General features: G+C 49.6%; 10 protein-coding genes across 10 annotated transcripts; 4 read left to right on the top strand and 6 right to left on the bottom strand.

The window, feature by feature from the left end:
• Positions 1–276: 276 nt before the first annotated feature.
• On the top strand, positions 277–1,382 carry TRUGW13939_06054 (uncharacterized protein; the record flags this gene model as incomplete). Its single annotated transcript, XM_035489211.1, has 2 exons — positions 277–693; positions 744–1,382. The coding sequence occupies 2 exons, from the start codon at positions 277–279 to the stop codon at positions 1,380–1,382; spliced, it is 1,056 nt and encodes a 351-aa protein (XP_035345104.1).
• A 417-nt stretch (positions 1,383–1,799) lies between these two features.
• Positions 1,800–3,825, top strand: TRUGW13939_06053 (uncharacterized protein; the record flags this gene model as incomplete). The annotated part of the gene is made up of 4 exons (XM_035489210.1): positions 1,800–2,120; positions 2,176–2,700; positions 2,758–3,622; positions 3,674–3,825. The coding sequence occupies 4 exons, from the start codon at positions 1,800–1,802 to the stop codon at positions 3,823–3,825; spliced, it is 1,863 nt and encodes a 620-aa protein (XP_035345103.1).
• A 154-nt stretch (positions 3,826–3,979) lies between these two features.
• On the bottom strand, positions 3,980–5,987 carry TRUGW13939_06052 (uncharacterized protein; the record flags this gene model as incomplete). The annotated part of the gene is made up of 8 exons (XM_035489209.1): positions 3,980–4,234; positions 4,297–4,524; positions 4,586–4,715; positions 4,770–4,881; positions 4,939–5,085; positions 5,138–5,371; positions 5,430–5,525; positions 5,600–5,987. 8 exons carry the CDS (start codon positions 5,985–5,987, stop codon positions 3,980–3,982), a joined length of 1,590 nt encoding a protein of 529 aa, XP_035345102.1.
• Positions 5,988–9,256: 3,269 nt separating this feature from the next.
• On the top strand, positions 9,257–11,083 carry TRUGW13939_06051 (uncharacterized protein; the record flags this gene model as incomplete). The annotated part of the gene is made up of 3 exons (XM_035489208.1): positions 9,257–9,536; positions 9,595–10,139; positions 10,193–11,083. 3 exons carry the CDS (start codon positions 9,257–9,259, stop codon positions 11,081–11,083), a joined length of 1,716 nt encoding a protein of 571 aa, XP_035345101.1.
• A 95-nt stretch (positions 11,084–11,178) lies between these two features.
• TRUGW13939_06050 (uncharacterized protein) lies at positions 11,179–12,333 on the bottom strand (the record flags this gene model as incomplete). Its single annotated transcript, XM_035489207.1, has 2 exons — positions 11,179–12,020; positions 12,090–12,333. 2 exons carry the CDS (start codon positions 12,331–12,333, stop codon positions 11,179–11,181), a joined length of 1,086 nt encoding a protein of 361 aa, XP_035345100.1.
• A 279-nt stretch (positions 12,334–12,612) lies between these two features.
• TRUGW13939_06049 (uncharacterized protein) lies at positions 12,613–14,119 on the bottom strand (the record flags this gene model as incomplete). Its single annotated transcript, XM_035489206.1, has 3 exons — positions 12,613–12,753; positions 12,803–13,054; positions 13,127–14,119. The coding sequence occupies 3 exons, from the start codon at positions 14,117–14,119 to the stop codon at positions 12,613–12,615; spliced, it is 1,386 nt and encodes a 461-aa protein (XP_035345099.1).
• A 1,169-nt stretch (positions 14,120–15,288) lies between these two features.
• Positions 15,289–16,191, top strand: TRUGW13939_06048 (uncharacterized protein; the record flags this gene model as incomplete). The annotated part of the gene is made up of 1 exon (XM_035489205.1): positions 15,289–16,191. The coding sequence occupies one exon, from the start codon at positions 15,289–15,291 to the stop codon at positions 16,189–16,191; it is 903 nt and encodes a 300-aa protein (XP_035345098.1).
• A 415-nt stretch (positions 16,192–16,606) lies between these two features.
• On the bottom strand, positions 16,607–17,519 carry TRUGW13939_06047 (uncharacterized protein; the record flags this gene model as incomplete). The annotated part of the gene is made up of 2 exons (XM_035489204.1): positions 16,607–17,048; positions 17,110–17,519. 2 exons carry the CDS (start codon positions 17,517–17,519, stop codon positions 16,607–16,609), a joined length of 852 nt encoding a protein of 283 aa, XP_035345097.1.
• A 416-nt stretch (positions 17,520–17,935) lies between these two features.
• TRUGW13939_06046 (uncharacterized protein) lies at positions 17,936–19,641 on the bottom strand (the record flags this gene model as incomplete). The annotated part of the gene is made up of 5 exons (XM_035489203.1): positions 17,936–18,811; positions 18,860–19,267; positions 19,322–19,347; positions 19,410–19,532; positions 19,602–19,641. 5 exons carry the CDS (start codon positions 19,639–19,641, stop codon positions 17,936–17,938), a joined length of 1,473 nt encoding a protein of 490 aa, XP_035345096.1.
• A 398-nt stretch (positions 19,642–20,039) lies between these two features.
• TRUGW13939_06045 (uncharacterized protein) lies at positions 20,040–21,246 on the bottom strand (the record flags this gene model as incomplete). Its single annotated transcript, XM_035489202.1, has 2 exons — positions 20,040–21,065; positions 21,124–21,246. 2 exons carry the CDS (start codon positions 21,244–21,246, stop codon positions 20,040–20,042), a joined length of 1,149 nt encoding a protein of 382 aa, XP_035345095.1.
• Positions 21,247–21,561: the final 315 nt, after the last annotated feature.

Here is a 21,561-nt window from a genome sequence, read left to right as displayed (position 1 = left end):
GTTATTATTATTATTATCTCTAAAGCAAGGCGGGGAGGTGGCGATCACCGAACCGTCGACGGCCCATGCGCCGCGGTCGACCCAGCGGCCAAGCCTGAAGCACTTCTCCGCACTGGAGTCACCATCACCTCACCTTACCAGCAGCCAACCTTTCATGTACCTCTGCTCTGGTCTCGCCTCTCCTGCGATACAGCTTCCCTCGCGCATGCCTGTCATCCCCGCCCGCTCGTGTCTCGTGTCTCGTGGCGCTTCGTCTTTGAGGTAGCATCGCCCGCCATGGAAGCACCAGCGTGGTCCACCATCATCGCATCGGCCACAGCAGTCAGAACGAATCTGGCATCGGCGACCTTGTCCTCCTCTGCTGCCATTGCGACGACGCTGGGTGCGATGGAGCAGGCCCCGGGTCCTCCAGAGGGCAACGGCGAGTGTCAACTTCTGGGGCCCTTCTCTCTCCTGGTTCAGGGCGCCTTGGGGGGTCTGGCGCTTTTGTCTCTTGTTTATAAACGGTGGAAGGAGAGACCGCAGCGGCCGTTGAAGATCTGGGCGTTCGATGTGTCCAAGCAAGTGTTTGGCTCGGTGATGCTACATTTGGCCAATCTGCTCTTGTCCCTGTTCTCTGCCGGTCATTTCGAGATCAGGCAGCAATACCAACCTAATCCGTGTTCCTTTTACCTACTCAACCTTGGAATCGACGTGAGTTTTCCCTTTCTTTACATCTGGGACTGTGTATTAATGTATATTAGACAACACTCGGTATCCCGATTCTCTACCTGGTCCTCCTCATTATCAACCAGCTTGCGTTATACACCCCTCTCGCACGACCGCCCGAGTCTATCGAGTCCGGCAACTATGGTCAACCTCCGAAAGTGATGTGGTGGTTCAAACAAGCAATCTTGTATTTCTTGGGTCTCTTGTGGATGAAGTTTTCCGTCTTTATTCTTATCCAAGTGTTCCCCGTGATTGTCAAGGTCGGTGACTGGGCCCTCCGCTGGACAGAGGGAAACGCGGCACTGCAAATCACATTCGTGATGCTACTGTTTCCTCTGATCATGAATGCGATGCAGTACTACATCGTGGACACCTTTATCAAGCGCAAACTCACGGTGGACGATGAAGGCGACGCATTCAGCACTGAGGGGTCCAGGCACGCTACCATCCATGACGAGCGGCACCGACGTGCTTTGCTCGGGGACGATGACAGCTCTGTCGACGAAGATTCAGAGCCGGAGGATGCGGAGATTGGGAAGCCCAGGAGCCCCCTTTCTACGGACATGCACAGTCCTAGTAGTGTCGATGATGATTACGATCCTGTGGTCAACGGCCCCGATTCGTTTCCCGAGTCGTCGTCGAGTAACCACCGGTTGAGTCAAGTGAAGCCTTGATGATTTCTTTATTTTTACGAATGCTGTATAAATTTCGTAGGAGTTGTGTGGCGTTGGATGCTTTGCTTTGATCATGATGAATGACGTGTACATGCTTATCATTTATATCCAAATCAGACTAAGACTATTTATACGTGTGTTACTTTACTTGCGAATAACTAGTTCCTCATATTAAATCCGTATAATCACTAAATAAAATAGCAGTGTGCATGTTATATCAACTGATAGTACGTATATCTTATCGGCCAATCCCCACCTGCACCACCCGCGCTAACGCAATTCTTTCCGCAGAGCCGCAAGGGAAAAAAATATCTTTTTTTCAATTAAAAGCAACACCCACAGATTGCGTCCTCGCATCAACTCTCGTTCGACCTAATTATTTCGGGATCAATCTCGGTTACGACAGTGGCACAAAAGATGGGCAGCAAGACAAAGAACAAGGGCACGTCGTCCTTGGTTCAAGACCCTCCGCGGCGCTTATTCGAGTTCGACACCGTCGGCGGCGCGAGAGAAGACGACGTCTCCAGCAACGACGATGAAATCCCCGAAAAGGACGAGGCCGAGGAAAAACTTGAGAGACTTCTTTTTGGAGACGACGATGGGTTCCAGGCCGCGCTGAAAAGCCACCTCCGCCACGGTGAGCAAACGACGGATCTCGTGCGGAAGAGCGGCCAGGATGAGACGGAGGGGGAAGGCTCTGAAAATGAGGAGGATATGACGAATATGGATGATGCTGATGTATTTCCCGCCCTTTTTATAATTTTTTTTAATTTCCTCGTTACTGACTGTATAGCTCTTCTTCCTCGATGCTGGCGCCGCAGAGACTTCTGGCGCTCTCGTGCTACAGCCAGGCACACCCGAATCCGACGAAGATCAAAACGAACCAGCAGTATGGGCCGACAGCGACGACGAGCGCATGGCGATATCGCTTGCCGGGCATCAACGCCTACGAAAACTGCGCGACACCGAGGCCGAAGACGTTGTGAGCGGCAAGGAATACATCAAAAGACTGCGCAGACAGTACCTGCGACTTCATCCCACGCCAGGATGGGCAAACCCTGCAGTTAACAGCAAACGAAGGAAACAGACCGCCAACAGCAGCGATGATGACTCGGAAGAGAATGCGTCTAGTGAAGAGGAGGATGGCATGGATACCGACGACGAAGCGGACCTGTCAGTGCAGCCGCTGGCCAGGCTGCTCCAGGGTGCTGGCGATTTGATCAGAGGAAGCGAAGAGCTCAAGAGCGGCGGACGGAGAAACCTGCGCCAGGAAGTTATTGACATTCAGCGATTGAAAGATGTTGGCGGTGTTCAGCCAGTGAGTTTTCAGTCCTTTTTTTTTGTTTTTTTTCAAATCTCTAAACTAACAAAACAGTCTGCCATCGACTCCCTGACCTTCCACCCTCATCATCCGCTGCTTCTATCCTCAGGTGCTGCGTCGACACTCTGGCTGCACCATATTTCCCCGCATGCGCCAACGCCAAACAACCTCCTGACCTCACTGCAAATCCGACGCACGCCTATCTATACCTCTGCGTTCGCGCCGCCCACGGGCAACCGGATCTTTGCCGCTGGCCGTCGTCGCTACTTCCACGTCTGGGACCTGGACACAGGCAAAGTCGAAAAGATCAATGCGACAGCAGACCGCAAGGAAGAACAAAAAGTCATGGAGCGATTCAAACTTTCCCCTTGTGGGCGATATGTCGGGTTCGTAGGCACGGGGCGCAAGGGAGGCGGCGTGGTCAATGTGTACGACGCCGCCACGGCGCAATGGATCTCGCAAGTGCGTGTTGACGGGCGCGGCGGCGTGGCTGATTTCGCCTGGTGGAGTGATGGCAATGGTATGGTCGTTGCGAGCAAAAACGGTGAGGTATCTGAATGGGACGCCCAGCAGCGCCGCGTTGTCGCGCGTTGGACGGACGCTGGTGCTGTGGGCACTACTATCATTGCTCTGGGTGGACTGTCTGGCCGGCCTCATCTCGGCGGTGATCGCTGGGTTGCCATTGGCAGCTCCAGTGGTATTGTCAATGTCTATGACCGGAAGCCATGGCAGGGCGCCGTTGGCCATCAGGTTGAGCAGTCCAAGAAGCCCAAGGACATCCAGGACGCCGTCCCCAGCAATCCCACCCCAGTGCGTGCTCTCGACCAGCTCGTCACGTCCATTACGACCATTGTCTTTGCGCCAGACGGCCAGTTCATGGTCATGGCCAGTCGACAGAAGCGAGATGCGTTGCGACTTGGTAGGTTATCCTTTTACCTTCTATAACATATGTACAATCTAACGAATATAGTCCACTTGCCGTCGTGCACTGTCTACAGAAACTGGCCCACATCCAACACGCCCTTTGGCCGTGTCTCGTCAGTGGCCATTGCGCCGCAGTCCAATTACTTGGCCGTGGCGAATGAGCAGGGCAAGATTCGTTTGTGGGAGATTAACGGCTAGAACGAGAAGAAGAGAAAAAAACTGCTTTGTATGTTTGTGTATATATGCTCGAGTATATAAAGTACCACGGTGCCTCCCAAAACGTACCTCCCAAAAGTGCATGTGCCTCCCAAACAAAAAAAATATATATTATGAGTGTATGTAAAGTACGAGATCACAATTTCGTACTTCTCTTTCCAAAAATGAATAGATTTTTCCTTTCCTTCGGATCAACCTCCGGCTTGTCTTCTACGTAGACAAACCCGGACTTTCCAATGGGCTCATCTGAAGACGCCAAAGCAGCTAGTTGCTGGAGGCTGTCTTGGTCTGCTGTAACAGAGAGGAACCGAGAGTTACTACTGTCCTTCAAACGGCCAATGATGTATCCTTCAGCGGGAGACCCGTCCCGGTTGTATTCAATAGTGTATGTCTAGCCATTTGGTTAGTTTCCTTTACGAAAAAAAAAAGTGATTTATAGCGTAATTATTTTACCTCAATGGTTGCCTCTCCTTCGGCATGCTCTGTAAGTGCCGGGATGGGTACGTCGGTGATCCTCTCTGGCAGAGGGTTCTTCTCTGGATAAGACCGTCCATCATGGCGAGGATCCTTCGACAGGCAAATGACGTGTTGATACGACAAAACGCCGCCATTAGCGAGTACTAGAGCTATCTTGTCCTGGCGTGACGGGTCTCGGAGTCGCCGGACTAGTTCTGTAACTGCCTGCTGAACTTTTAGCAAACTATTTCCACAAAAGGAAACAAAAGTAGTATAGATTGCGTACATGCATGGAATAATTATTTCCAGCTCCTCCAAAAGACGTCAAGCCTCCCAAAACGGTTATCGGTTTTGAAGGGTTGCATGGATCGAGCTTCAAATGGTGGCAGGCCAGCTTGGGAACAATGGGAAAGCATCTATTCGCTGTTAGGTGATTCAACCGAAAAGCCAGCACGGATAGTAGTACTTACGAATAAAGGTCAAAAACATCAACATCGTCTGTCTTGATACCAGAAACGTTCAAAGCCTCATCTATAGAACGAGAAATAGCGGGACTGGAATAGTAGTTCGGACGTTCCCAGACTAGTTACGATTTCATCAGCAGAGAAAACAAAAACACAGCAGATGTAATATTCTTACAAATGTCGCTTTCTTTGGTACCTGCACCACCCAAAGTATAAATCCATTTGCTCTCGGGGATACCGAGTTTGCGAGCAACATCTGTAGAGGTTAACACGCACGCAGCTGCCATGTTGACCATGTTGAATGCGTTCATAAGCAAAGGGTCTACCTTGGTCAGCTAGTGTAAATAGTCAATAAGGGGGAAAAGCCAGCATACAAGGATAGCATATCATTCGATTCGCCTCGGACACGTTCCCAATCGCATCGGTCCCCAGAGGAGGCTTCCCGTAACTCCATGCAAAAGGGTGCTTGGAGGCAACTTGACTGAAATTGGCATACAACTGAGCCGATTCGCTGTTATTCCCAGAAGCTGATTGTCCACGATGAGCCCTGAAACCGTTTTCGTATAGAGGGTACACTTGGATCGGCGCGCCCATTGAGTATGGATTCCCTAAGCCGCATATTAGCAATTCTGATTCTTTCCCCTCATTTTAAGGATTTGGACTTACCGTGACGTCTCTCCGAAGGAGAAAATATTTCGAAATTCTCGTCAGCCGCTGTCCAACCGGGTGGTGGGTATTCGCCTTGCTTTGAGCATGCAGTCACTGGAGGTATCAGTTAGCAAGTCTTCAAGAGTTTTTTTTTCTTTTCTTTTTTTTTGCTCAGTCTGAAGGAATACATGAAGCCAAAGCCTCTCCACCGGTGATCAATGCAACTTTTATTTCTCCTTGCGAGATCCGACGAGCAGCTTCATCCAAAATCTTGGCTGGTTGATTTCCGCCATTCTCGGTATAGGTTTTGCGTTTCGGCGGACGTGGAATGTTTAGTCTCTCTGCCAACAAACCGGGGAGATCTCCGTATGCCCAAGTCCAAGTTCTGACCACGTCGATGCTGTCAATCTGCGAACGCAGCTCCTCAATGGAGTTCAATCCAGTGTCCTGCAATGCCTGGCGGATCGCATCCAGCATAAGTTCGGCGGGCTCGCGGGCATGTTCCACCCCTGTTGAGGCGTTTCTAATGTCACCTACTCCGATGATGACCGGGGTTTGCTTTCCTGCCAAAGACATGATTGAGGTTTTGCATACAACAAAAATTCCCCTTGTTTATCGAGTTCAATGGCTGTCCATGGTTTTTATATTTCCGGGGCCATGGTACGCTAGATGGTCCCCAGACCTCGGTACATTCGAAATGTGGGGATTGCGCCTCCGCGGTTCGGCCGATTGTGTAGTAGATGTCGAAAATAGCTTTTCCTATCCCCTCTTTCAGAGTCTACTTGTATTTTAGAAATATCATTATCCATATGAATATTGTCTGACGAGCACGTCGACAACCCCAAGTACTCGTCATTTACTAACAGTAGAATCTTCTTGCTCAAGTTACTTGAGCTCCATAGTTTCCGACTTCATACCCACCTCAAGGTTGACGAAGATTCTTTGCTGTACCTATCAGAAGATACATTGCGATCAAAAACGCTCATTTTCCGACTCCAAGTTTCCATACCACTGCCGCCACCCCCGTCGCAATCGCCGCCGCCATGATGGCAAATGGGGGCATCAACATGCCCAGCATTGCCATGCTCGTCAAAGTAGCAAATATCCCGCCAGCTGGAGTGAAACCACCGTACATAAACGACTGAAATCCCGCTGCTAGGGAGCCTAAGTGATTGTTAGTTTTGATAAGCCACAGGTGAAGTGGTAGCAACAAACAGACCAGCAATGATTCCAGCAGGTCCAAACCCAAGGCACATTAAAATGCACATAACAACGGTGAAAGTGATCCACCAAGCGGTAATAATGGCAAGAATATCTAATTTGGTTAGCCTAACTGACCTCCAGTACTGGAGAGACTTTGAGCTTACCTGGGCGTGAAATCCAGAGGGCAAATTGGGACCAAATGTCTTCCAAGTGTGATATAATAGAAGAAATTTTGGCTGCAAGTTGGCCAAGTAACTCGCCAAAGCTGAACAGATGTAAAAAGACCATTTCTTAAATATGCTAGTAGTGTTTGGTTTGGTCAACTGAACAAAGTTTAGCAAAAGTGTGTGTAGGCTATTTATGTGGATATGGCCACTACTTATTTCCTACGTTAATACCGGTCTGAAAAGTAGATCTGCCTCCAGAATTCAGCCCAGAGGTGCCACGATTCTCTGTGACACAAACAGCTGTCCTGGGGTGAATCGGATTGGCCCTGCACACAGCGCTGTTTTCAAGGCGCAATCTGGCGTGCATAAAGTATCACATTTAGTGGATATGGTTTGAGCCTGAACGCTGCTACCTGCCAATAGCGAAATGCATTAGTGGGACCAACCCCTGTCGCTATGTAGGCGCTCGCGACGCCGCAAGGATAAATCAGCCTTGTTGTTTGTGTTGCCGCCGAGATCAGCCAATCAGGCAATGATCGTGGACCCGTAGAACTCGGATTTCCAGACTCGGAGATACTACTGAAGTACTTTGAATGACAATAATAGAACTATCTGCATCTTGGTGGTTAAATTTATCCCTCCTTTGTGGCGATAAATTTTGTACAATCAGACTATTAGTGCGCCGGATAACAAACCAATATATGCTGACCAGGCTGTGTCCATAATATGATGATACCATACCTTCGAGCCAAAAAAACATCAATGTTCCAGACAGACTAGTATTAACAGCGACTATGCCGAATACTGCTGTGCGACCCCTGGCTGGTTTGGGGAGTTCATATGGACCTTATATAAAAACAAAGCAATCCATAACCATGAAAGCCAGAGATAGACCCCATGCCCTCTTCGCTTGACTGCTCCTCATGTTTCTAGGTCCTGGACTTCTCAGAAGCGGCCATTTTGTGATGGACCGTCTCGCCCACTAGTTCAATTGAACGGTATAGTTCCCCTATCTTTCCAAGGACCAAGGCGAGCTCCTCGCGCACTAGGTCGTTTGTATTATGACTGTGAATTATTTTCTCAGAAAAGAAAGCCGTGGACACACCACTAGGTGCTGATGCGGTAGTGTTGAAGAGGAGAGTTGCCAGTAACATAGCTCCAAGGACAAGTTTGAGTTCGGAAGGCAATTGACTCAATCTCGAAACCATCATCCTTGGAAAGAAAGCAGGCCTGAGGGACTGTGTTAGGGATGAAGTAGAAAGCTGCATGAAATAATCAAGATACACTCTGCTCTTGCGCCTGTATAGGTTGTCTGAACTAGGCCAGTCTCGTAGCATTGCATGTATATGCCGAAGATAATTTTCGACTGAGCGAGTATTGGGTTTGCTGTTCGTAATTGATGCTCTACCCAACCGAATTAGGTGCAATGACCATAAGTTCAGACCTTTGAGTTGTCTAGACTGTCCAGCCTAAGGTGGACTGGCTGCAGAGAGAGCATGAACTTGATCTGATCGCCATTCGACAGCGGGAATACGTTGGTAATAACCCCAAATGGGTGTGGGAACTCTGGTACCGGTTAGTCATATGCTGTGCCATATTCATAGTCGACAATATAATTATTCCGTGTGGAGAGCTATTCAACATTTTCCATGCCATCCGCTGTAAACTCATCTCAATTGTGTGCCTGTCCGAAGCATTGGCAGTCATAGGTCGATAATATTGTCCGCTGTATAGAGGGCACTGTATATAGCATATCTGTATATAGCAAGCTCTCGCTCGGGTCTGTCATGATACAATCGCAGTCGCTCAGCTTCTCTGCCTTCCGGAGACGATTGGTACATGACGCTGCATCTATCAACGCTCAGGGCGCGGCTTTCGGTGTGCCGTGCTTCCAGCGGTGGGAATACCGTGCTGTCGATATCGATTCAGTGCGAGAACAAAGTTTAATTGACAGAATTAGCATTGCTTAGATTAATCGTTGATCGTAGTAGTAATAATAGCGAAGAGAAATGAAAGAGGAGCAGCACCCCGTACCACCTTCCCGATCAGGCCGGGCAGGTGGACCCCGCCGCGATAGCACGCGACTGCCTCCCCGGACTGACGAAGTCACCGACTGACATTTGCACTGGTGATTCTTTCTTCCTTGTATCACCAAGCCCATCAATGGGTGTTATTCCACTTGCTTTCGGTGTCGGTTTTCCCTACAAAAAAATAAAAGCAACGATGATCGGCATTCCTCCAGCCGAATCCCGCAGGACCGGCTTATCAGCGTGTTGGATCAGGAGCCAACATGTAGCAATCAACATGCACGAACTAAACAAAACAAGCCTCAGTCCGGCCTTGCGCTAACAGCATTCCTGCTACGGTCGTGCAGGTTGCAGCTCGCCATTAATAATTATTAGGCCCACTCCGGGCCTAATAAAAACCTCCACGATTCCCCGTCGCTGCTCGCTGTTGTCAGTCATTGCATTCAAAATGGCAGCCATGCGGCCCTTGCTGTTGGCTCTCTCGCTGAGCGCCGCCGTTTCGGCCCAGTTTGTTTCTGCGCCCAAGGATCTGACCTCGACCAAAGGTTACTTGGATATTCCTGTCCGGTACAAAGAAGTCCCGACAGGTATTTGCGAGACAGACCCTTCGGTGAAGAGCTACTCGGGCTATGTGGATGTCGCAGAGGACCAGCATATTTTCTTCTGGTTCTTCGAGGCTCGCAACCAAGACCCGAAGCATGCTCCGTTGACCGTGTGGATCAATGGAGGTGAGTAAAGCTTCACACTTTCCGACACTGCGGTACTAATCATCATGACCCTCTTTAGGCCCCGGCTCTTCTTCCATGATCGGTTTGTTCCAAGAGAACGGGCCTTGCGGCGTCGACTCCAATGGCTCCGTATACAACAACCCTTACTCTTGGTCCAATGCAAGCAACATGCTATACATCGACCAGCCCTCCCAAACAGGTTTCTCCTATAGCATTCCAGTCCCCGGATACACCGATGACACCACTGCCGATGTCATTACTTTGCCTAATAACACCTGCCCTGAGTACGCTGCAGGCAAGTCCTGCGGCACCTACTCGTACCCCAACGTGACCTTGACAGCCAATACCACGGAAGATGCCGCACCGAACTTTTATCGTGCCCTGCAAGGCTTCATGGGTGCCTTCCCTCACTACTCGAGAGAAGGCTTCCATTTCACCACGGAAAGCTACGGTGGCCATTATGGGCCGGTGTTCAACGAATATATCGAACAGCAAAACGCACACCTCCAGCATGGCGCGAAGAAGATCAAACTGGAGAGTGTCTTGATCGGGAACGGCTGGTATGATCCGATCATCCAGTACCAGGCGTACTACAACTTTACCGTTTGTTTCCCTAAATAATTTTCCCGTGTGTGCCTAGTTTCTAACATTTGCAGGTCTACCCTGGCAATACATATGACTATCTCCCCTACAATGACTCCATCAGCTCATTGTTGTACAACAACGTGTACGGCCCTGGGAACTGTCTTTCACAACTTCTCGATTGCGCAGCTCGCGGTACCAACGAGATTTGCAGCACGGCTGACTCTTTCTGTGCCAATCAAGTGGAGTCAATCTACGACATCTATGCTGGGCGAGATGAATATGATTTTAGAGAGCTGACTCCGGACCCGTTTCCGTACGAGTTCTACGTCGACTATCTAAACACGGCCTCTGTCCAAGCTGCAATTGGAGCCTATGTCAACTTTACCGAAAGCAGCAATGCCGTCTACCAGGCCTTTTCATCAACAGGCGATGACAGTCGTCTTTCGCATACTACCCAGGATGTCGCCAAGTTACTGAAGCAAGGCGTTACCGTTGTTATGTATGCTGGCGATGCTGATTACAACTGCAACTGGTTAGGCGGTGAAGCTGTGTCTCTCGCAGTGGGTGCCCCTCACTTTAGCAGCGCTGGATATACCAACATCACCACGGATGACGATATTGTGCACGGACAAGTGCGCCAGGCCGGACACTTTGCGTTTGTGCGGGTGTATGAAAGCGGCCACGAAGTCCCCTTTTACCAGCCTCTGCTTGCTCTCTCCCTTTTCGAGCGTGTTATTGGCGGCCGTGATATTGCCACTGGCAAGCTAAAAGCTCACCCAGGATACAAGACAGACGGCCCCTTGAAGAGTACCTACAGACAGGGCAATGGAACTGTACAGTGGAAAGTGCTGGACCCAGATGCCACATACAACACCACGACCAATGCGCCCAATCCGCCCAAGAAGTCGGCCCGGGATGTCTTGAAAAGGAGCAGCCGCCCGTTTAAACCCAAGGACTTGTGAACGAGTGATACTGTCTAAATACTATGTATTCGATGTGCAAATATATAAATAGGACCCAAGATTTTTGATAGAGTAATGGTATATACGTTCTTGTCTTATTTCGTCGCAGCAATAACTTCAATCTCTTTGCAGACCGCCGTAGCCACCGACTCAGTCGTGGCTGTGCCACCTAGATCAGGAGTCAACACGCCCTTTCTACAGACTTCTTCAAGAGCTGTCATGAGGGTATCAGCCGCAGACGCCTCTCCAACCCAGCGCAGCATCTCTGCAGCCGACCAGATCGTCGCCACGGGGTTCGCAATACCCTTGCCCGTGATATCAAAAGCACTCCCATGCACCGGCTCAAAGATGGACGGATTCTTGCGCGTTGGGTCCAGATTACTCGAGGGTGCCACACCAATCGAGCCGGCCAGCGCCGCAGCCAGGTCTGACAGAATATCCATGTGCAGGTTCGTGCCCACGATAGTATCGAGAGATTCGGGCTTGACCACCATGCGCACCGTCATCGCGTCAACCAGCATCTTGTCCCACTGCACGTCTGGATAGTCCGCAGCGACTTCGCGCGCGATCTCGTCCCAGAGCACCATGCCGTTGCGCATCGAGTTGCTCTTGGTCACAACCGTGAGTAACTTGCGTGGCCGCGAGCGCGCCGTCTCAAAGGCGAAGCGCATGATGCGCTCGATGCCGATGCGCGTGAAGATGGCGACCTCGGTGGCTGTTTCCCAGGGTTGGTTCAGGTGGCTGCGTCCTCCCTGGCCAGCGTACTCGCCTTCAGAGTTCTCGCGCACCAGAACCCAGTCGATGTCTGACGGTTTGGACTCGGCGAAGCGTACGCGAGTGCCGGGAAATGGCCGGACGGGGCGCACGTTGGCGTATAGCTGCATGGGGCCTCGGAGGGCGAGGAGGAGGCCCCATAGCGAGATGTGATCGGGGATGTCTGTTGGTATTATTTAGTATTTCTTCATTATATATAGCAGTACAAAAGAAAAGGTGGGTAGAAACGCACCAGGCGCACCGACAGCGCCAAACAGACAAGCATCATATTTCCGCAAAACATCCAAAACATCGTCTGGCAGGTACCTGCCCTCCTTTTTGTAATAATCCGAGCCCCATGGAAAATGCGTGAACTCGATTTCAAACGTCTTGAGCGTTTGCGCCAGATGTTCAATTACTTTGATGGTGGCCGCGACAACTTCGATGCCGATGCCGTCGGCGGGAATAGAGGCGATGTTGTATTTGGGAGTCGGCATTTCTTTTTAAATATTACTCTTTTCTTTTTTTTGCAAGGTTTATCAATGATGGTCAATGGTGTAAAAAATATCTTGCATTCTATCTAATGGGGTATGGGCATTAACACACATTTAAGGGGAAAAAGAAAACCAGGGTGTACAGCTAGCCCATCGCGTCAACTTTCAGCCGATACACCCAAAGGTATAGCCGAGTCTGGCATGAACGCTGCATGAGCTTGGTGGGATCGTTGGGTATACACGAAACAGCCCCGGAAAATGTACAAGTACACTTCACACCACTCACTCAAGGTCAAAATCTGCTCCTGGGAGGGCGCGGAACATGTATTCGTGTGTTCTATAAGTCGGTCTCTTATCATGTCCGTTGATTGGTATCGAGGATTCCTTGTCGCTCGTGCCCAAGGTCTTTGTAAAAACACAGAGCTTTTATACATTAGCTGGATTGAATATTAAGGGATTTGGAATGGCTTACACCGGCAGGGGCTATCGCGTGAAGTGCACTCAAAGGCTTCTCTTTCCTTTCCTGTATCATCTTCCAGACTTCTTCAACGGCACTGTGAAATGTCTCTTTAGAGGGATAAAATGTGACAGGATATTCCCTTCCCACATCTCTCATATCCTCAAAGTGTAGGGTTAATTCTCGGAGACTGTGCAGATCCGGACAAACTTCACAAAAATAGTATTTGTCTAATAAAGTGGTGCCGGTTCGGCGGGCGAAAAAGGGCTGCGGAACAATTTTTAGATGCTTCAACCCAGTACAATAGGACTGTATTAGGTTGATTTCATATGCACCTACACAGTACAATCCGCACAAACTCCTCCTATCATCCAGAGGGTGCAAGGTCATGTTGAGTAAGGTCTGACCATGTCGCCGCACGACCGATTCAACCAAAGAATTCATTAGATACCCCGACAGACGAACATCTTTCAGGGGCTCTAGGTTGTTTAAGAGGGAGCTAAATGCAGCAGCAAATGATGTACTATCACCCCTATCACCTTGCGGACACGAATGTATATCAAGCATCTCGAGAGATGCAAAAGTGACATTTTTACTAAGATAAGTGAAAACCTCGGGGTCAGTCACACCTTCAAGGGTCAAGAAGCGTATCTTGGACAGATCGGTGTATTTGGACAGTTTTGATAGATCCTCTACTTTCAGTTCATGACCATAGAGCAGCATGAGTGAGGAGAGAGATCTTTCTTCCAAGCTCCTCAAAGGCGGCTGGAATCCTTTCCACCCATCATCCTCCGCTAAACTGCGACCCAGTTCTTCCGATTGACTTGCAGGAAGAATGCTGACATGTTTTAGATTTGGCGCCGCATTAAGCACATGATAAAAGGCATCCATGTTATAATCGGGCTTGCCATTCAATCCGTTCGGGAACGGTCTCACACTGATACTGTGCAAATTAAACGACTCAACGAGTTCTCGCTCGTAGCCATCTACCTCGCCAGAAGCTGTCAGGCTGTGAAAGCGGAATAGTCGGAGGTGCAGTCGGCAATTTGGATGTTTTCGCTCAATGGCCCTCAAGAGACACGGCGGAAACTGATTCTCGCAGCTCCAAATAAGGTCGGTGAGATTGTTGCATTTTTCAATCACTGAAGCGAGAGGACCCCAGCCTTCGTTAACTTGCTCTTCTGACGCGGACCATGTCACAGGCGTATAAATGGGTCCAAGCTCAGAACGAATCTGGTAAGCATCGGCTTGGTCTCTCTTTGACTTATCATCGTCTAGGTGTGTCCCTAACCTATCCAATATCTGCACCTTTTCTTTGTCTGTTAAGGACATAAGACCGCAGACACTGAGGCGCCGAACATTTTTCAATGTATCTTGATCTTTTTCAAAGTTTGCTATTGCTTCGAGTAGATCTTCGTGAGTAGATATTTTGATGAGCTTGGTTCGGTGAAGGATTGTATTCGCAATACACCTATACTTATCGTTTACTTTGGATAAACTTTTTAGATCTTCCAATGATGTGTCTCCGACCTGTGAGGTATAAGTAAGAAAAGAAAGACAACCAGAGGCAAATGATAAAGTACATCACGGAATATGCTTTGCAGAATTTCATTCGGCAGTTTGTCAAAATAAGCCATTTTGGTTATAAGGTATCCAGCCTATCTGTGGGAGCTTTCCAAAGGAAGAAGAAAACTTGCTTTTCACAGGTTGAGAAGAGGGAAAAAAAAAAGAGAATGATAAAACAGAGAACATGGCGATATTTAAATAAGAAAACATGACTCAAAGTATGACCCAAAGGTATGATGGTGACTCTAAGGTTGACTCCGAGTATGACTCGGAGAGTGTGAATCGGACTCTATACGGTCTCCTGAAACAATAAGTTTCTTCTAAACCTCCTAGTTTAAATTAATCGGATGCTTGTTTTTTTCAAAAGAAGAGTCTGGGAGTATTTTAAAAAATACTTTGTTCAGGTAAAAATGCAGAATGTGGTCATGTAAAAGTAAATTACACTGTCAGTATTGTCTCTGAAGTCTTGAAGAGACTTGAAAACTATCATATGTCTACTGCTACAGACCAATAACTGTTTCCATTTTGTTTGAAAGCATCGTTAATACCATCGATTTATTTGCGTCAATTGAAATGTTTTATACGACAGCCCACAAGGTGTTCAACGTATACACATCCTAGTAGGACGGCCACGGGGTTTCATCCGAAGTTTTACTAGTTGACTCATACATGTAGCCACATATATCAATTGATAGATAAAAAATAATGCTCGGAGAGTGTAACTAAAATAAATTACTTGAACTAACAAAATTAGACACGACTTATAGCCCTAAACATGGTGGGGTAAAATAATATTACCAAATCCGGAAGTACCGAGGGTGAACTTTCTACCGTCTCGGGATCCACCATGTAACTACATTAAATAGAGCACAAGCAACAAAAAAAAAAGTAGCATGCACAAAAACAAAAGAAAGAAAACCCCACAAATATCGATCATGTTCGACAATTTCACCACCTTCAACATCCCCGTCGAGCCCGACATCACCATCCACGGCGTCCACGGCGGCTCTGGCCCGGTGGTGCTTCTGCTGCATGGATTCCCCCAGACGCACCACATCTGGCACCGCATCGCCGACGATCTCGCGCAAAGGTACTTTGTCGTAGCCATGGACCTGCGAGGATACGGCCGGTCGTCCAAGCCTGACGGTGGTGACGGGCATGTGCGATATGGGAAAAAGGCCATGGCGCGAGACGCGGTACGGGTTATGGACGAGCTATGTCCTAGAACTAATAACAACGACAATAAATCATTTTATATATGCGCACACGACAGAGGCGCACGAGTAGCACACCGGCTGTGTGTTGACTATCCAGCACGAGTCAAAAAAGCGATATTTCTGGACATATGCCCGACGCTGGCAATGTACACACAAACCGACTTTGTCTTCGCAAAGGCGTATTTTCATTGGTTCTTTCTCGTGCAGGATGCACCTTTTCCAGAGGACACGATTACTGCCAACCCGCAGGCCTGGGTTCAAGGGTTTATGGGCGGGCGACATGCCGGGTTGGAACCCTTTACAGCCGCGTGTCTGGCAGAATACGAAAATAATTTGAAGGATTTTCAGACGGTGCATGCCATGTGTGAGGATTATCGGGCCTCGAGTACGGTTGATATGGAAGAGGCAGCTCGGGATATTGAGCAAGGCAGGCATATACAGTGTCCGTTGCAAGTGTTTTGGGGCGCACATGGTGTTATTGAAAAGTGTTTTGACGCTGTGGCTGAATGGAAAAAGGTGTCTATTTCGACAGTAGAGGGGAGAGCGTTGGATTCGGGGCATTATATTCCGGAAGAACGGCCGGAGAATATTGTTGCGAGTGTTTTTGAGTTTTTTGTATAGCATTAATTGATATATACCACATCGCGCTACTCTACACTTCAGTTTAGAGATTATTTACCGGGGTGGCACCTGAAAGGGTCAGCGAGAAGGTTCATCAGTTTACAGAGTACCAATATCAAAAACACAAACTTCCGGTTTGAGTGAAGAGCCTGCGTGAACAATTGTGTCCGTATTTCCCCAAACCGGAAAACTACAAACAAATAAAACGGTACAAGTCTGGAATGAAAAAGAGTGGCGGGAAGTTGATAAAAAGAAATGGCATTTGTAAAGACATCCTTGGTCCTTATTACTGATCTCTATTCTTCTTTGATTTGTTGTTGGTGTATATCGGGGCCAATTGTTCTTTCGATGTCCAAAAATTTTACCTTAATCTATTCCGTCAAATAATCCTAAATATCACTTGATATCTATTGATTCAAAGTTTCGACGGCACCCACTCCGGCTTCTTCTTGCCCGCAAACGCATTCACGCCAATCGCAAAATTCTCCCCTTCAACCAGCTTCTCCAAATACTCCTGCTGCGTCCTGATAGTCGCTCCCTCCACGCTCGGATTCTCCCACGCCTCTCTGATACCATGACGGGTCACAATAACCGAATCTGGCGATAGATTCGAGATCTTGAGGGCCAGCTCGATCGCCTCGTCGACCACGGACTCTGGGGTTTTGCTGATTTTGTTGACGAGTAGGTATCGGTGTGCTTCTTCCGCTGTGAGTTTCCGGTTCGCCATGGCGATTTCAGAAGCAATCTGCAGACCGCTGATGCGCGTAATGCGCGCGAGACCGCCAGCGGCAGCATACAGGCCGACTTGGGCCTCGGGGAGACCGAAAGTTGCAGTTGGGGATGCCACGATCATATCACTATTTTTTTTCCTGTCAATTCCTGTTTTTCAACCAAAAAAATTACTCAAGAAAACCGCACCAGTTCAAACAAATCTCAAATCCGCCACCCAACGCGAACCCATTCACCGCCGCAACCACAGGTTTCTTACCCCTTCGTCGACTCAATCCCATAAACCCACCTGACGGGTGCGATAGTCCTCTCTGCTTCTCTTGATCCCCCTCTGCAGCGGCACTCGCGCGCGAGCGTTGCTCGATCAAGTCCTGGCCTGCACAGAAAGCCTTGGAGCCTTTCCCTGTAACGATGGCGACGCGCAGGGAAGGTTCCTTGTCGAACCAGCGAAAAATGGCGTCGGCGTCCCAGTGGGCTTGGTAGTTGAGTGCATTGCGTTGTTTTTCGCGGTTGATGGTGACGAGCAGAACGTGCGGAGCTGGGTAGGAGAGGAGGTAGTATTGCGAGGAGGGAGGTTGGCTGTGGAGTTGGTCGGCCATTTTTAGATTATAGCGTATTTGGCATTAGCACCCTAGAAAGAACAGGGTTGGATTGAACGGCTGGACAATGGGTGGATTATATATGTTAGGGTCAAAATAGCGTTGGGCCAGCTCGGAGCTCCAAAACGCGGGGAAGACATAGCCGCGGTGGGCCTCGGCTCATTCTCCGCATATCGATCGCTTTCTTGTCCGGATATCAAAGAACTACTTGTAAATAGTAGCCAACCGACAAGTCTGCCAGGCTGTATAAGCTATGATGGGATCAGCAGCTGGTAAAGGTACTACTTATTATCAAAGGTCAATACAGATACGAATACAATCATCAAAAATAAAATACACTCAAAGTCATTAGTCAAGTTTTCTTGATCTATCTACGTACACATGTATGTTCTTCATCAACCTGACGATTACCTGTATCAGATCAACTTCAACATCGAGTTCTTGTCCCGGATACCTGCGACATTGCCCTCCTTGACGCGCTTCAGCGTCAGGGCGGCAATCAAGGCCGCTCCCACGCCAGATCCATCTTCGGCAGGCATGATCACAACCTTGTCCTTTTCGTTGTCCGGCCAGTCAAGGATCTCGCGCAGGGCCTGGGCGCCACGGGCCTTGAAGTGTGGGTATTTGGTAAACACTGAGCCGTCCGCACCAACGTGGCATCGCTCAATATTCTTCTTTGTGCAAATTGCAGCGACACCGCACGCAGACAGGCGAGCTGCCCGCGTGCCAATGAGCTCGGCTAGTCGACGGCACATTTCGAGCTCAGACTTGACCAGCTTGAGGTTAAGAACGCGCTCAAAGAGTTCCTGGGTCTCTTGCAAGTTCTCAAAGGGGTCCTCTTCGATAGCAGACAGGAAGGAGGCGTCGAGTGAGTAAGGCTTCCGCAGTTTAGAAACGTCTTGTTTTTCGCAAATGAGCCCAGGCTTGGTCTCAATGACGTCCAAAAGGGCCAATCGATAAATTTCACCCAGGTACAAGCCGGCGGTCATCTTCTCGAAAGCCTGTTGACCCGGCCGAGGCGAGTCCCGGTCAATGACGATATCGTACTTTGTGCGTGGGAGAACCACGTGCTCGTTGTCAAAGGCGCCGTATTCACAGTTGATGGCAATGGGAGTATCAGGTGGCAGGTTAAGGTGCGCAATCTTGGGGATAGACCCGGCATCTTCCATGTACGCGGCATTGACGCCGGTGCCGAAGATACATCCAATCTTCATATCGGAGTCGGTGTAGGCAGAGGCAATCAGGGTTCCGGTGGTATCGTTGATCAGTGCGGTGGTTTTGATGGGGAGGCCCTAGCTCGTCAGCGGTTGTGAATGTTAATTCTTAATTAGATCGCATACCCTCTTTCTCAAAACCTCCTCGAACGGTGGAACGACATCTTTGCCTTCGACGCCTTCAATGTCGAAACCCTTGGTCCATCGTTGCAGCACACCATGGTCAATGTATTCCTGGGTGGCGGGATAAGAAAAGGTAAAGCCCAGAGGGAGGTTGGAGAGCTCTTCATTTTCGTGGTGATACTCGATGAATTGCTGCAGGCAGTCGGCAATATATTCCCACAGTTCCTCGGCGGTGCCCGTTTTCAGCTCTTCCGGGATACGGTATTTCGATTGCGTGATGTCAAACTCTCCGCGCTCCTCGGTCAACTCGATTTCACACACACGCAGGTTGGTACCGCCCATGTCAAGGGCAAGGAAGGTGCCCTGTTCGTCACCGTTGGGGAATCCAAAGACCCAAGTCACGTTCATCGGCTTGACGATAGTCAATTAATTGTTTGCTCCTGGGTTGGCTGGCGCGGGACTTACAATGTTGCCTCCTTCGACACTCAAACCTGGATAGATAGATAGAAATTAGTATCACGAAAAGAGACAAAGCGATAGAGGTGGGGGTTACCTTTCTCCAGCTCCTTGATAAAGTGAGCCACGACCTCCTTGAGCTTCTGGCGGTCGACGGTAAAGACATCTTCAAACTCCTTGATCTGGTCCAACAGATTCTTGGGGATATCGGTCATAGAACCTGTTGCGGCACGAATTGTTCAGCCTCATCAATGGCAGACGAGCCAGCCAGTGAGGGGCAGCTACTTACCCTTACGGGAGGGCCGGCGCCGGGGACCAATTCCAACCATGATGGCGGTTCAGCGACGACAAGACACAGGAAGAATAAGAGTAGTTCTCGGGGCAAGATGACAGAATGGGCGCAGAGAAGAACACGAGGGGCAGAAGAAGAGAAAAAGAGAAGAAAAGAAGGAAACCGGGATGGATGTCATCGACCTAGCAAGGCAGGACCAGACGTGGGGCGGCGGCGGCGGGGCCCAGGCTTCGGGCTCTCGCAGTCCGGTGAGAGAGCTTCACGTCTTCTTCCCCGCACACCGCCTCGACGCTGCAAGATGCATCATATTATTCTGTATAATTTTTTACTCGGAGTTATTATAGGCAGTTCTTGGTGCCGCCGGTCAGGCTAGCATGTAATTATAAAGTATGAACCATGAACTATGAACTATGAACAGCATCAATCCAGTCTATATCACAATGCCGATTTCTTGTCTAGATGCGGATACACATGACCCAATCCGCCTTGCTCGCTCCCCCCTGCATTTGACCGAAGAGTTTTGTCGTCTTGCTCGCCTGTAGGCTGCTTGTTGTTATCGTTCTCCTTGGCCAAGTGCCCGCGCACACGGTCCTGGTGACTGCTCGACAAATGCAGCGCACGGTCAATGTCAGCGGTGAGACGGTCGACCTCGTCGTGCAACTGCTCATCGCGAGTTTTCTTTGGCGCTGTTTCCCTTTTTCTGGCCTCTTTATCCGGATTCGTCTCTTCCCAGAGCGCTTCTAATTCCTCCAGCCACCCCAGCGCCTGCGCCAATTTGCGCACACCTGCATCACAGTCTCCCAGGAGGAGCACGTCGTCAGCACGGGATCCCAGACCGCCAACTCGTTCCATATTGATGAGCACGCGAGGCGTCTCGTCGCGGCAGAAGCTTGGCAGACTGGCAAACGGCTGGACTGTGAGACTGGTGCCCATGACAATACACAAATCGGCCTCGGCGGGGAGCTCGCGGTTGCTGAAAAAGTCTGCGGGGAGGGCTTCGCCGAAAAAGACAATATCAGGCTTGACCAGCCCGTTACATTGCGGTGTCAGACAGTGAGGGACATGGCCCTTTTCGACAGCTTCTCTAATGAGATCATCCGGATACTCGCTCTTGCAGTCAATGCAGTGCTGCGAGGCAAAGCTTCCGTGGGCCTCGATGATTTTGTCGCCTGGGACACCGGCGGCCCGTTCTAAACAATCAATGTTTTGCGTAAAGAGTTTCAAAAGCCGGTCTTTTCTATGTAGTAGCGTGATGAACGAGTGGGCAATGGTTGGTCGATATCGACCTGGATAGAGCTCCCTGGCCAGTGTGTAAAAGGGAACGGGGTTTTCCCGGAAGAAGTTGATACTGAACACCGCTTCGGGGTCTGGGAGGTCGAGGTGAGCGAGATTGGAGTAGATTCCCGTATCTGGCGATCTGAAGTCTGGTATGCCCGCCGACGTACTGATGCCGGCCCCGGTCTGCGGATGTAAATTTAGTATATAAAGTTTGCATGAAGGAAGCCAAATTTTCTCTCACCAGCACCACAATGCGTCGAGCATTTTTCTTGAGGATATAACTAGCCACCGACTCCAGGTCTCGCCGCTTCAAGGTTGCCGGGCGAACGCCGTCGTCTATGGGCGTGGAAGCTTCGTTGCCCATCTTGCTGCCCCGCCTGCGGCTCCTCTTGGGATGCGAGCGCTGCGGTTTGTGATAGCGGCCTATTTTGAATGTGAGAGCGTTAGTCGAGTTTTGCGATTGAACTACTCTTCAAAGGCCCTGGGTCGAGGTTTAGGTAGTTTTATTGACATCAATTGATGTGTGGTGGAGGACGAGTGCAATATTTATGACGATTTGCCAGCTCCAGGCAGATAACGTCAATCCGCAAACCAGTCCCGATACAGTAACGCGCTGCGCCCCAGGGCTGGCCTGCAGGCTCCAGTATTGCACGTTGTACGTGTCAGTTTGTAAGTTGTC

This window comes from Talaromyces rugulosus, chromosome III, assembly GCF_013368755.1.
Source record: "Talaromyces rugulosus chromosome III, complete sequence".
Classification (NCBI taxonomy): domain Eukaryota; kingdom Fungi; phylum Ascomycota; class Eurotiomycetes; order Eurotiales; family Trichocomaceae; genus Talaromyces; species Talaromyces rugulosus.
The sequence above is the reverse complement of the archived record's forward strand: the minus strand, read 5'-3'. Positions and strand labels throughout refer to the sequence as shown.